Source organism: Podarcis bocagei (assembly GCF_964188305.1).
Source record: "Podarcis bocagei genome assembly, chromosome: 4".
Taxonomy (NCBI): domain Eukaryota; kingdom Metazoa; phylum Chordata; class Lepidosauria; order Squamata; family Lacertidae; genus Podarcis; species Podarcis bocagei.
Window position 1 is genome coordinate 22502005 of NC_138128.1, and position 15281 is coordinate 22517285.

General features: G+C 45.5%; 1 protein-coding gene across 12 annotated transcripts in view; it reads left to right on the plus strand.

Annotated features, from left to right (window-relative positions):
- VEPH1 (ventricular zone expressed PH domain containing 1) overlaps nt 1-15281 on the plus strand; it is a 152378-nt gene that overhangs the window by 24229 nt on the left and 112868 nt on the right. For 10 of the 12 annotated variants that reach the window (XM_081190153.1, XM_081190149.1, XM_081190146.1 and 7 more), the window contains 3 exons: nt 8590-8840; nt 10031-10246; nt 13743-13917. In XM_081190153.1, the coding sequence (XP_081046279.1) occupies nt 8703-8840; nt 10031-10246; nt 13743-13917 (529 nt within the window). In that variant the 5' untranslated portion in view covers nt 8590-8702. Of the gene's footprint in view, nt 1-407; nt 516-3004; nt 3075-8589; nt 8841-10030; nt 10247-13742; nt 13918-15281 lie in introns of all 12 variants that reach the window. The other 2 variants (XM_081190147.1, XM_081190148.1) reach the window with 1 other exon arrangement.

The following is a 15281-nucleotide window of genomic DNA, read 5'->3' on the forward strand; positions in this document are numbered from 1 at the left end:
CACCAGCGGGGAGAGCACGGGTCCTCCGCTACCCACGCCCACCCTGCGCAGAAGACTTCCGTGCAGAGAGAGTAGGAGGAGACTGGGTGTCAAACAACTTTTATGTTGGAAAAGATTTAAGAAACGCCCACTGACGGATTCTGCTAGCGACTGAGGCAGCCACGAAGTGAAGGGCTGCCCAGACTGAAAGGTTTAGCAAGGCAACAAAGCTTGGAGAGGCGGCAACTTACGCACGAGCAACCCATACTCATTACAGTTGAGAAGCAAGACATAAAATGAAAGGTTGAAGGAAGTGAATGTTTGCTGCTTAACGTGAAGAAAATTAAGGAGAGCAGGGAGGGCAAGTGATAAATTTCAAATATGTAGAAGTTGCCTTCAAAACATGTAACAATTATTCTCTTGTTCAGTTAGCATGAGGAAGAAGGTTTTATTTTTCTGGAAGAAAATATTAGGAGGAAAAAACAAAGCTTGAGGAAAAAACCTTTGACTGAAACATGTTACACCTAAAAGGGCAAGTCTCATTTATAACTTCCTTAAATAACTGCTTGAGCCAAATGCATTTTTCTTAGAATTGTTCCTGTTTCCTTAAAGCGAAGGGGCAAAAAATGTAAGCCGGCAAGTTTGCTTTGTGCTATAAATCACTTAATCTAGTTCTATTCAGGCTCTAGTGATAAGATGTAAATGACACAAGGCTTATATAGGCCCCAGAGGCAGGCAGCACACCTTATATTGTGTCATATATACCTAATAAACACATTGCAAAATACATCTGGGATGAATCCCCCCCCAAAAAAACCCCCCTCCTTCAGGGAAGAACTAGAGTTTAGCAGTAGAGCACATCTCAGTATTTTAATATTCTTTTGGAAGCCGCCCAGAGTGGCTGGGGAAACCCAGCCAGATGGGCGGGGTATAAATAATAAATTATTATTATTATTATTATTATTATTATTATTATTATTATTATTATTATTATTATTATTATTATTATTATGCAAAGGTCCCAGATTCATTCCTGGACATCTCTAGTTGAAAAGATGAAGAAAGGCCACTGCCCAAGACCCAAAAAAACCATTGTCAGTCAAAGCAGACAGCACCAGGCTGGATGGATCAATGGTTGACTAAGACAGCTTTCCATGTTTTTAAAGAAACACGATCTTGTGGTAAGGGCTGCTCCACACTGTAATATGATAATCAAAAGCTGTGGATTCCACTCACCAGCCTCCTATTGGGCTGGGAAATCTGTGACCCTCCAGATGTTGTTGGATTATAATTCCCATCATCCCTGAACATTGGCCATGCTGGCTGGGGTTAGGGGGAGTGGATCTACATCTGGAGAGCAGCTATCTGGAGAGTTCCCTATCCTTGGACAAAAGGATGGTGGGTCAAGATGAGAAACACTGATTTTGACAGCGGTTGCTGATGCTTCATTTCACTTCCATCTTGTGTTTGTTCCTGGAATGTATAAAGAAACGAGAGGCTGAAACGAATTCAGGAATTGTAATACTGGGGCCGTATTACACATTAGGATTTTTTCAAAAAAGTGTGCCCCCCGCGTTGATACTGCCGCCTGAGGTGGTTGCCGCACCTTGAGTCATGGGTAGGCCAGCCTTGTTATATTGGCTTCAGAAGAGCTCTGTTGCTATGGCTACTCCAGTCCTGAGAACTGAGGGCACTGATAATTCTCTTGTTAAAATCTGCACAGAACTACAGTTCCCAAGATTCCCTGGTTTCGAGGAAATGACAAACCAATTGAACTCTCTCTGTGTGTAGAGGCTTCCTGAGTTGCATTGCTATGACGTGTTCATGTTGAAGTGCACAAATATGTTGGGGTTGTGGGTATTACATATCATAAACTGACCCAAGAGGGCTGCAGGCAGCTCCTTCAGGCCTTTTTTGTATTCATGAGCTGTTTTATTCTTTGGAGAAATAATGGCTTCTCCATAGACGTTTCATTCATTTGCTCTCTTTCAAAGAACAAAAAATATTGCAAGCCCACTGGGGTTTCTTCCCAGGAGAGGATAGTTTTCCATCAACAGAGAGCTCTCTTTTATCCGCTGGAAACAACAGGCACTCAAGTCGAACAGGCTTTTTCGGCTTTTGTCCCAATAATAGAGGCTTTCATTCACAGTTAAGGCTGCTCTGCTTTTAGGTCCTTTCTGGTCACCTGACAAAGCCCTTGGTAACTTTTTAAGGCTGCTTTAGGCTGCATTCCTCAAATTCTTTATTCGTGGCCCTGTAATTAACAGCTTCAGGTTCACTGCGTTAACAGTAGATTCCATAACTTTCCACTTGTTGTGCCCTTGGATGCTGGACTGTTGCAACAAACAGGCAAAGCTGCACATCAACCCTGATTCTCAAAATACGCAACTTTGCCGCTGCAAAAAAAAAGAGAGAGAGAGAGAGAAACCAAAAAGCCCTACCTGTGGATGCTGTTCTGGAGTCATGTTCAGGTAAAGCATTGTATATGCTTCCTTTCTAAAAGGGTTCCTTTCTAAAGTAAAATCAGAAATGCTGAAAAAGCACCTTTATTTTGAACCTGTTTTCTCATACCACAGTACTTTTGTTAATTTCAAGTGTTTTGTCATTTAGGCTACTGAATCAGACAGAGAACCTGACTTGTCAGTGCAGTTTTGATTTACCCCCTGCCTCGTGTTTTATTGCTAGGCTGTGTTTGTTAATTACCAAGATGCATACTCATTTATGGATAACTCTGTAATAGTTTTTAAAAGGGCAAGAGGAAAAGATGACAGATGTCCATTTTATGGCAGGAAAAATAATACACAAACTGGATGTTTTTATAGAGCCATTTCCTGCCACTATACTTTATTGTGTTCTACACAATTTTCTTTTTAAATTCTATTGACATGAATGGTATTAAATCAGTGTCATTGGGACTAATGGAAGGAGGTGGTTCAGTACAAACTATTTTACTCTTCCAGCTTTGCAGTTAAAGGTCAGACTGACATTTTAGGTGAGATACAATTTGAATGCTTTTCTCAGGAAGAGTCAGGAAAAGACTGTGTGCTTTTTGAGCTTAGAGCCGCTGTGACTACATTTTGTACCAGGACTGAAAGGTACTGGCAGTGAAATGTGTGCTGGAGGTGACCTCTTCCTACTGCATGCCTAGCAGAATTATATAAATGGGAAGCTGGCTTCCATTCCATAATGTGGCCTAACACACACACACACACACACACACACACACACACACACACACTGATATATATATATGCAATGGACAGGGAAGTGAGTGTGCAAAGCAAGGTAGCATTTAAAAAATTTAGCGTATACTTCCATGTGCAGTGTTGCAAAGAACTGAAAAGGGGCTGCTTTTCTTTAGCAGGGTAAAGAGAAGGGTCATAGTGAAGTAAGAAGTTGGATTGCATTTAGGATATTCACATAGCCCTCTTATCAGTGATAAGAGTATCACTCAGAGAGAATAACAATCACAAGGGTGAATAGGCAAACTTGCTTTTTTGCTCTGGGTGTCAATTAGCCCATGAGATTAGTGACATGAGATTTTTTTTATTTTATTAAATCCATCAGTTCATTAGCAGGCACATGCCAGATTAAAAAATTAGAGAGTGGCATTGCTTGTGCCTTGGAGTGGTTATCTCTCTACTCTACTAAGGCAGGCAGCCGCAGACTTTTGCAAATTGTAAGCGGGATTGTAAACCTGACTTTATACCACAGGCACTGTTGGGTGTGTGTGTGTCCAGTGTACAATGTGCTAACATTGACAACATGAGTTCTGAGATGTGCTGAATTCATGTTTATATTTATCATTACAATATATTCCACCCATCCTCCAAGGAGCTTAAGGTGGCACCTGTAGGTCTCCTTGTTAATTATCTTCAGAACAGCCCTGGGAGGTAAATTGGTCTGAGATACTGTGAGTGTCCCAAGAGCATCCAGTGAGTTTCATGGCTCAGTGGGGATTTGAACCCTGCTCTCCCACATCCTAATCCAACAATCTAACCACTACGCTACACTGGCTCTTCTTCATACATCACAGCTGAGAGCTCAGGAGCAGCCCTGAACTCAATCTGGAAGTTTGTGGGACGGCTGTCAGATCGCTTTTGTGCTGTGCTCATATGGTAAAGGTGTTTGTGTGAACCGATGCTCCCATCAGGCTACTGTACTTTAGGCCAGTGTTTCCCAACCTTTTTTGGGCAAAGGCACACTTGTTTCATGAAAAAAATCTCGAGGCACACCACCATTACAGCCCCGTGACGTCAGCGCACAGCGTCACGCCGGGAGGGACATGAATTGCTAGCAAATTACATAATCACCTCCTTGAGGGCTGGCTCATCTTCTCCGAAGGCAGAACCCCATTAATTAACAGCACAGACTCACACCATAGCCAAGACGAGGGGGGAAAACCTCAGTCATGCACAGTCATGCACATGTGGGGGCTAAATGAGGACGAAGACCAGGCAGAGAGCAGGGTTCAAATCACCCCACCTGGCCAGGACAATCCCTGGGTGCTCCCTTGGGCCACTCGCCTGACCCACCTCGCAGGGCTGTTGTTGCGAGGATAACACGGGGAGAACCACGCGCGCCCCCGGGAGCTCCTTGGAGGAGAAAGCGGGCGATGAATGCAATGCACGAAATATATGAGAGGCGACCAGGTTTTGCAGGTGAGGGGCCCCCGCCAGCCTCCGCTTCCAACACCCGGCGCAACGACGCCAAAGTTTCCCCCCGGGCTCGGCTCGGGGAGCAGCGCTGCTCCCCCCCGGCTCCCCTTCGCCCTCCCGGCTCTCTCTGCCACCCACTGGGGACCCCCCTCACCTGCCAAGTCTGGAGCGCCGGTGGAAGTTGCATGCATGCATGCAGGGCGCCGCGTTGCCATTGCATTGCACTGCACTCCATGCAACGCCTGCACGCATGCATTGCCTTGCACGCCCGCCAAGGGGTCTCCCCGCGGTCCGATGCGTCCCCTCCGGCGCGGATGCAGCATTGCAAAAATAACCCCCCCCCCCGACGCAGCCCTACCTGGGGGGCAGCCTCCGCCTCCGCCGCTCCACCTCCGCGGGGATCCCCGGGCTCCATCCTGCCGCCCGATCTCCGCGGGGGCGCAGGCAGGCTGCGCGGGGTCTGCGCGGAAGAGCCCCTGCCCGCCCGGCCGCCACCGCTGCGCTCATTCCATGGCTGGGAGAAGAGCGCTTCAAACAAAACGCCCGGCCCGCCAGGCCACGCTGGGAAACGTAGTTTGCGCACCCCGCGCGGGCGCGGAGCCCAAGGGGGAGGGGACTACGGATCCCGGCAGCCCCCGCGCCGGGGACGGAGGGGGAGAGGCCGGGTGCAGGGATGGAGGGACGGGTGGGCGAGCGAGTGAGTGAGTGGCAGCCGCCAAGCCTTGGCCGAGAGCCAGGAAGGGCCTCCCCGGAGGAGGAGGAGGGAGGCGCAGAGCGGGAGGGAGGGAGGGAACCCCAGGGGTCATCTAGTGACGGCGCCCCAATCGAAAATTTGACTTTTTTTAAAAAAAATCTTTCGAATTTTTTAATTTTTCCCGCGGCACACCAGGCAACATCTCGCGGCACACTAGTGTGCCGCGGAACAGTGGTTAGGAAACACTGCTTTAGGCTACTGTATACTCCCATGGCAGTCGTGTGCAAACCTTGCCATGATGTATAAACCAGCTATTTGTTTAGAGCAAAACTCTGCTGAAAAGAGTTACATTTGCCTCTAATTCTAATTATACACTGAAGAGATTGAGTTGCAGGAAGCCTGATGGCACACCATCTGTTATTATTTCAGGTACGAAGCCAGGAAAAGCAAAAACCAATAGGTTCTTTTATATATATTATATAGGTGGGTTTTTTGCTGAATGCAAAATATTGAGGCTTCTTCTTTTCTAAGTCCTGTTGTATTTTTTAAAAATATCCTCATGATGACAGATTGCTAGCAGTTGAAAAGTTGACTGAACCCAAATCCTGCAGGTTTATGTGGCTACCCTTGACATTTGTTTTCTTTTAAAAATGTGCTATACATATTGCACAGACCTGGCTAAGTGAGTTTTTACAGGAGGTTGTTGTTTGCACCATGGCCTGTGTAGCTGCTATAATTGCACAGCCGTCAGTGATGTACGTGTGTGTGTGTGTGAGAGAGAGAGAGACCCTTCAACTTGGCTGTTGCTGTTGCTGGCAAGTAAGGTGCCCTTGCCCTAATGACAGGGCATGATCTAGCTGCAAAAGACAAGGATTAGATTGGGGATGCAAGATCCAGACTCTGCAGGAGGGGTCCATTGTGGGCTCCTGCTGTGTGCATCTGCAGAGAAAGTCTGGATAAATAGGTCCAACAACATATTCTATCATGGCAGAGGGGTAACATGGGGGTGCTGGCAGGGGCACATTCCTCCTGACACCCTGCCATGTCGTGAGCTGTTGCGCTTCTCACGGCACCCTGCAGCCTGGGGGGGCAGGTGAGAAGGATGCAACAGGGCAGGGCACACAGCAGTGCTGTGTTTGCAGAGTGCAATGAGCTGTTGCGTCCTTCTCACCTGCTCCCCAGCTGGTGGAGGAGGACGCAACAGGCTTGAGCTGGCGGCTTGAGGAGGACGCAACAGGAATGTGCCCTGCCAGCCCTGCTCTGTTTTTGCGAGTCTCGCAAAGCGATGTTGGGCTTGCAGGGTGCCGTGAGTGCACCTCTCAAAGCAGAGCAGCATTATCTGAGTCGGGCGGCCGTGCTCTCCGCTGTGTGGCCAGATGCAGCTTGGCCCTGTTTAGTTCCTACAGGCGCATGCCTGCCTCTTGTGCCAGCGGGGAATGCTCCACCACTGTACTATGGCACAAACTAGAGGGAGGACAAATAAATGCCAACGGAGGAGAGTGCTTTCACCAATGAAAGTGCTCCATTCTGCTCCATTCTATCAAAATACATGGGGACGTTAGCTCAAAAGCCTTGCAGTTAGATGCTAACACATGGTTCCAGCCCAAAAGAATGGGAATTCCAAATTTTATTTTCCATTGAAATGTATGAAGAGATAATACGACCTCATAAGGAATCAAACGCCTGGCCTTTCTGACTTGTATTGGCCTTCCTTAGTCTTTTGCAGCCCTTCTGCCAGGGTTCCATTTAACTTGAGATGCTGGATAGTGAACCTGCAACCTCAGTGCAAAACATCTGCTGGGCCATTAAGCAATCACCCCTTCCTCTGGTGCTTGTGCATGTGGGTTCCATTGTACAACAGAACTCATGCATGAACCCATTGAATAGGGGGGTATCAATTCAAAGCTTAAGGAGTCTATATAGTTGATTTGTCCCCCACCTTTCTAACAGATATGCGTTGCACAAAGTGGCTCCCATCAGTTAAAACTGCAAAATAAAAATATTACAACAATGCAAAAATCACAACATTACAGTCACAAATTAAGAATATGCAGATAGCAGCGAATTTGACAAGGGCAGGGACAGCAGATGAAATGCACTTTCTCACGAAAACCAAATCAGCCTGACGAACTAAAGGTCTACTTGTGATCACTTTGCATAGCATAGAATATGGTTCCCCCTCCGCTCCCCCAAGTATAACTTTTCATTTTAAGTATCGTAAGTTTCCAGCCCTTCTTACTGGAGGCAGGGTGGGAGGGATCTTAATAACGCACAGAAAATATTTGCTGCAAATGTTTCTGAGAAGCACATGTGGTTTTGCCTTTTAGGGTCAAAGGAGTATTCCTGTTGTCTTACCATTCACTAGTATATTTCCTCACCATTGGCATCTTCTTTGTTCTTTAATGCTCTATATATTTTCTGTAATGCTTCCATCATCAGCATATAATTCCTGTTGAAATCATGAAAGTTTGGGGCAGATCTTGCTATTCTGTTATTTATCTTCGGCAAAACACATCTAATTTCATAACCTGGTTAGATGGGTGGGGAATATTTATTTATTTTATATCCCGCCTTTCTCCCAGTGCAGGACCCAAAGCAGCTCATTACATGAATAAAAAACAGATTCTGCTTTAAGAAAAGAAAAAAGACCAATAAATTGTTTTATTTATTTAAACGTATTTAATTGTTCTTAATAAGTTACGATATATAGTTGAGTGCATTTCACTTCTGCATTGAAATGCTTAAAAATTTAATATAGTACTGTGTTAAATATTAAATACTGTAAAAAGGTAAAGGGACCCCCAACCATTAGGTCCAGTCGCAGACGACTCTGGGGTTGCGGTGCTCATCTCGCTTTACTGGCCAAGGGAGCCGGCATACAGCTTCCGGGTCATGTGGCCAGCATGTCTAAGCCGCTTCTGGCGAACCAGAGAAGCTCACGGAAACACACACTTCCCGCTGGAGCGGTACCTATTTATCTACTTGCACTTTGATGTGCTTTCGAACTGCTAGGTTGGCAGGAGCTGGGACTGAGCAACGGGAGCTCACCCTGGAATTCTAACCGCCGACCTTCTGATTGGCAAGCCCTAGGTTCTGTGGTTTAACCCACAGTGCCACCCGTGTCTCTATTAAATACTGTGTAACTGTATTAAAAATTAATATAGTACTCGTGTCTTTGTGGTTATGTCCATGATTATTTTTTTTTAAAAAAAAAATTCGAGAGCCAAGCATTCTTGTTAATCTATTTCTTCTTCTCAGATTATAGCAGAAGAGGTCCAAAAATATGTGAAAAAGAATCCTATGTATGGGAGAGGGGCATGTTCTTGATGATGGATTATTGACTGAAGTACGTTCTGGCCGAACAATCAACTATGCACCATCTCTTTGGACTCGTTTTGGGACAAAAGGATCTTTCCCGTGCAGGGGACCTCTTCTCCTTAGACGATTCTGAAATAGAAGGATGTCTGTCAGAAGCTCTCGAGCAAATCAAAACTATTAGTTCATCTCCAGTAAGTAATGCATTTATTGCCCCTTCTTTGATTGTGAGATGGAATGTATAATAATGGATCAGAAAACGTGAGCATCTCAAAAGAGCTGAAGAATGTGAGGGTACAATCACAGTGGATGCAGAATTTCACCCTCAGTTTACCATAGGTAAAATGGGACCGAGCTTTACACGATTATTGTGAGAATAAATTTCCAGTCATCCATTGCCTGAAATGGGAGAAAAGGGGGGGGGATGAGCAAGATAGTTTTTATAGTAGTGTGAGGGTTTCAAAATGGACCAGCCTCAATTATGTACACCTGAAAAGAAGTCCATTTTTAGCAAGGTGGGGAAGGGGGAAATAGGTATCCCCCCCTCATTTTGCACATGCTCCTTTACATTGCACCAACTCTTAGTTCTTAACATTTGAAAACCATTTCATAAAAAGATTTTGCTTAAAAAACCAAAAGTCTAAAAGTTAATTCCCACTAGAGGGCATCAGTGATACATATTTTTCGTTGCACACACGCTTCCATATGATTTCCAAATTCAAATAATTCAGTTAAGATGTCACGTGAATGAAGCCTTAGAAAATTACAGATATCATTATTCTCCAACATTCCCCCAAAGAAAAATCATGGAGATGGGCAGAAAGGAATGAATAAAACGAGTAGGATAGAGAACCTTTTCCTTTCAAAGGATGGAATAAGAATTTGAGCCTTTTCCGCTTGGGGGGTGGGAAGAAAGAAAGAAAGATTGGGAAGGAACGTGAGAGGGGCTGATAATAAGTTCACATCAACACCAGCACATGAGGTCATTCCTTCAAATTGATTGGCAGTAGGATCAGAGGAAAGTAGTACCATCCACAGTGTGTCACCAATTTATAGGGCTCGTCTACACTTCTGCATGTCCAGTACTGAGAAAGCAAGGGTCCGAGCAGTTTCCCATTTGTCACATGCTTTCTAGGTTTGGGTCAGACTGGTTTTGCTTTTGCCACGCCGCTTTCCCTCAGAAAACACGCTCTTTAGAGCTAGATCGGAGCAAATGTCAATCCAGAGAAAACCTTCTCATAGAGCAGTGACATAAATAAAATTGAAAGTTCTGTCTAAAGCTATAGATTGGTATGGTGTATGGGAGAGATTTAACCTCCTTGGTTCATTCTGATGACACTTGAGTACCGTACCTAAGCCTCACAAACTGTTTTGCCTCAATCAGGACTACCAAACAAATGACAACGACCAGGCAGTTGTGGAGATCTGTATCACTCGAATCACAACGGCCATCAGGGAAACAGAATCCATAGAGAAACATGGGAAAGCCCTTGTTGCACTCTGGGAATCTTGCTTAGAGCACAATCTGAAACCTTCGGGGAAAGATGAAGATACACCACACGCAAAGATTGCTTCTGATATTATGAGCTGCATTTTGCAGGTGAGAGTGTTATACCAAAGCACATTGTCCTTGGCAATGATCAATGCTTTTTTCCACAAACAACCAGCTTTTGGTTGACTGGAGAACTGCCCTAGACTTGATTTGGAACCTCCCCATAGTCACAGGCTTTCTCAGGTACCATATTGGTCTGAAAATAAGCCGCACACGAATATAAGCTGCACCTTTAAAATTGGAGGGAGGAAAAGGGAAAAAAGACAATACCCGCCTTCCCCTTTCTTTACAAAGGCTTGGGAGCAGCAGTCTTCCCCGTTCGTTTTGACAGCTGGGGGAGGCTTGGGAGTTGTGGGCAGGTGCTGCACTTTTTTCCTGACCCCCCCCCCCCGCCGTCCTGGGCAGCTGTTTCAGCAGCAATATCATAAGGTTGTGATTGCAAATATAAGCCACACTTTAACTTTTCCGGATCGGAATTTGGGGGGAAAGTGTGGCTTATATTCGGGCCAATACGGTAACTCTTCCTCTCTCACACAGCCCAGCTCACCTTTTGGGTTATCTCCAGACATTCAGGGATGTGGGTGGCGCTGTGGTCTAAACCACAGAGCCTATGACTTGCCGATCGGAAGGTCGGTGGTTTGAATCCCCAAGACGGGGTGAGCTCCTGTTGTTAGTCCCAGCTCCTGCCCACCTATCAGTTCGAAAGCACGTCAAAGTGCAAGTAGATAAATAGGTACCACTCTGGCGGGAAGGTAAACAGTGTTTCCGTGTGCTGCTCTGGTTCACCAGAAGCAGCTTAGTCATGCTGGCCACATGACCTGGAAGCTGTCTGCAGACAAACGCCGTCTCCCTCGGCCTAAAGAGCAAGATGAGCTCGCAACCCCAGAGTCGTCCACGACTGGACCTAATGGTCAGGGGTACCTTTACCTTTACCTTTTACCAGGCATTCAGTGGTGAATGTGTCTTATCACATAGCCTTATCAGTGCATATATATCCTGTATTTTGCTGTGAATTGTTTGGTGCATTGTTTTTAAAACCAGCTTCACACCAGTTGAAGTCCTTAAGCCATTCCTAAGTCATCTCCAGCCAAAATACGAACAACTTCACAAAGGGTAAACACATCCCTTTGTTTCAATGCCTCCCTGTGTGTACCCAAATTGAAGTGTATCAGACACTAATTGCGATGTTGATGTGAGCAGCTGGGGGGGCAGTGCTGTGAAACACACCTGAAAAAACCAACAAGTTTGCTGTTCTCTAACTTGGTCATGTGAATACACCCTTGTTTTCAGTCTTAATTCTTAATCCTGCCATTCCTGACTGCAAACTTTCAACAGCACTAAAATGTTTCTTGCTATCTCACCCTGGCTCCCATTCAGGACTAACCCCAAAGATTTGTCTTGCTTTAAAAATCATATTAATCTGTTTTGACTCTTGGTTGTTTTCATCCAAAAGGTAGAGAACATGATATTGGAGAGGGAGAAAAAGGGCTCCTAGACCTGGTTTCCCATCAGTGCGGTGGCAAATTAAAACTCTCTGTATGCCCAGTTCTCTCTGTTTCAGCTTCAGAATTCTAGGACCAGGTCCAAATAAACATTTTATGCAATGGAAGTTGAAAAAATTATCCTGGATCCAAGACAGGTGTTGATTTCCAGAAATATAACTCTTTAATAAACAGAACAAGCCCCCATTGTCTCCACTTCGCTTGTTATTGTAACACTGTCAAAACAAAGAGCCTTGTTGCCTGGAGTATATTCATAGAATCATAGAGTTGGAAGAGACCACAAGGGCCATCGAGTCCAACCCCCTGCCAAGCAGGAAATATTAATTGCCTTAAAATCAGTTGCACTTGTAATCAAGACGCAAACAAGGGGCATGTGATCAAAAGCCTCCCACTGAATTTGATGCTCCTTAGGCTGCAATCTCCTAAGTAAGTTATTCCCATTACAGTATTTTTATACAAAGAAGTACACCTGAGAGAGACAAAGAGAGAAATGCTATCAGTTGCCGTTCCTGCCAGAAAGTCCAGAGATGGTACAAGTTGCCTGAGAAATCCAAGCTATTGGGAAAGGGATTGCAAAGTGCAATTGCCTTTTTGTGTTGGTGCAAAAACAAAACAAATCGTAGCTCATTGTAGAGCACATATGTGGCCTGCAGAAGTTCCCAGGTGTAATCGTAGCACAGTGATTACACAAGGTGTAATTGTAGCACCTTGGGCCTAGAGACCAAATGCAGCCCATCAGTCCTCTCTTGTCTGTGTTATGTACTGAAGTTCTCACCCTGGGCCAGCAGGGGGATACTGTAGATAGTTCAGGTCCACATATGCAAATAAGGGATCGAGAGTGACGTTCAGTGATTGGATAGTTACAGAAAATGGTTACTGTTGCGTTCTAGTGGAGCTCTATATAAGCAGGCTGGCTGAACCCTTCAGTTCAGTTCAGTTCTGTTCTGGCCTGTGAATAAACAAGAGCTGTTTGAAGAATCACTGTGTCGTCTGATATGTTCACCCACTACTTAACAGTCTGGCCCTCAGGATTCTTCCCAGGCCACATTCCTCACTTCTTCCCATCACCCTTGAGTGCTTTTGCCTGGCTGCAATATGCTCAATAATGCCACTTCTTTGCTTGGATGGAGGGCAGAGAGGGGTGAGTGAGTGTGTACAGGAACTAGGCTTAGTAACATTCACTTTTGTGGCTTCACTTTTGCACCTGGCCCCTTGCACCCCTGACATGTGGCCTTTGGAACATTGGCTCACCACCCCTAGCATCTCAAGTTAAAAGGATCAAGTGGCCAGTGACTGGGGGAAAAACCCACCTGAGATCTTGGAGAGCCACTGCCAGCCAGTGGACAATACTAGTCTATCTGGGCAAATAGTATGACATGGTATAATGCAGCTTTCCACATCGCCAGGATCCAGCTCTCAAGTTATGTGCATCTGTGCATGGCCGCATTGATGGTCCCACATCGTCTGAAACATTGTGAGGGATCTCAGGGCACACCTTTTAGGCCATAGTGGACAGTGGGGTGGGTGGTAATGCTCACCTGGCCCCCAGTTGTTCACCTTGCTGCTGCATACTGATGTGAGTAGAAAAAAGTCAGCAGTGAGGTTGGCTCAGTGCAAACCAACAGAGCCAGTCCAGCACTCCTGCTGGTCTGTTTGCACTGCACCAGCCTCACTGCCACCTTGACCTTCTATGTTCTACTATGCAGCAGTGACACTTGCAAGCGGAGGTTGGATGAGTCCCATCACCCCACCCCTCCCCCTGCTGCTGCTCTCAGGTCAAAACATTGCAGTTTTGTCTTGAAAAACCATTCCTTCAGTTTTTACATAGATGGACCACTGCTGCTTTTCTACAATAGCGTGTAAAAACTTGTGATAATTTTCACAGCTAATATTAAAAGGAGAGTCCAAGAGAATCCCAAGATGGTGCTAAAAGGAACATGTTTAGAGAAGCTCCATGGTCTTAGCTGATGGACCCAAGCAGATTCTGGTTCAGTGACTTGTAATAAATGTTGCTTTTTTGGTGCTTCTGTTTTCCTCAACAGAATTATAACCGTCCTCCCATCATGGCATTGGCTGTCCCCGTCGCAGTCAAGTTTCTGCAGAGGGGTAACAAAGAACTGTGCAGGAACATGTCGAGTTATCTCTCCCTTGCTGCAATTAGCAAAGCAGATCTGCTGGCCGAGCACACAGAAACCATTGTAAAAAGTGTCCTGCAAGGTAAGAAATATCAGAATTGCTCTATTCTGATTTGCCTATTTGGTCCTGTAAGGTTTTCTATACATGTGCTGTGTTTTTTTAAAAATAGATAAATAAAATCTAAAGTTTTACAGTCAAGATGGTTTCAGAAACAGCAATCTGAATGCATGCCTTAGATTTCATGTTCATGCAGTCATGTTCAGGGGACTCCATGTGATTATGGGGCCATGTTCTTGGCCATACTGCCCCCAAATTTTGCAGATTCCTGGCTCAGTCCTTGATGCAGATTGAGTTTGGACTTCAGGAGTGGGTTAGACAGTGTATGTGAGATTGGAGCAAAAACAAGGTCTCACTTCCCTGTCAATGTGTGGGCCCCTTCAGGGTGAGTAATGTAATGTAACATAATGGGTAATGGTGTGTGTGTGTGTGTGTGTGTGTGTGTGTGTGTGTGTGTGTGTGTGTGTAAGGAGGGGCAGGCCTTTTGTTGGGGGGGGGGGAGAAGCTCAGTTTGCTTTGTATTTTTATTGATTTTGGGGGGCAGCTGCCCTCCTGCCCCCCTGGCTATGCCTGTGTGTGTGTGTGTGCAGCCTTCCACTACATAGTGTCTTCCAGATGTGTTGGGCTACAACTTCTAAATCCTTGGGCATAATGGACAATGGTCAGGGAAGGCTGCATTATGGAATCAGAGAATTAAAGAGTTGGAAGGAACTCCAGATGTTATCTTGTCTGGCCCCCTCCATGCCTGCAAATCATCCCTTCCACTCGAAACAGATAGCAACTTTCTACATAGCTCAGAATCTCACACCAGGGAGTGTCTGCAAGAGGATTCAAGCAGGCATTCCAGAGGTTCCTGATTGGTTTCTATAGCTGCAAAGCACCCATAAATGCATTGACGGAATTGGTGAAACCTGGCAACAATAGCAAACATTGTCTTTTCTTTTTTTAATTTGGGCATAATTCTGCTGAGTAGAATTACCACCTCTTTTTTAAAAATGAGCACAATCCTACCCCCTTACCAAGGAGTAAGTCCCATGGAATACGTCCTTATGAGGAGACACTGGTAAGATTGCAGTGGGTGGGAAGTGGGATACTCCTCCATGATATGCACACACACATCCCACCAGCACTTTTTTTTCTGGGGGCACTTAAGGGTATGCAATACCAGCACCTTGCCCACCCCGCCCCCAGTGTTTAAAGGTGACAACTTCATGGTGAGTCCTGGCATCTTTCTTTCTATTAAAAAAAAAAATAAGCACTGCACCCCACCACATCAGGCATGCTGGGTCAACCCCAGGAAATCGTTCCACTGTATGCACCTGGAATTCACCACTCAAACAATTTTGGAGTCAGAGTGAAACTAGTCTGAGGGAAAACGCATCAAAATG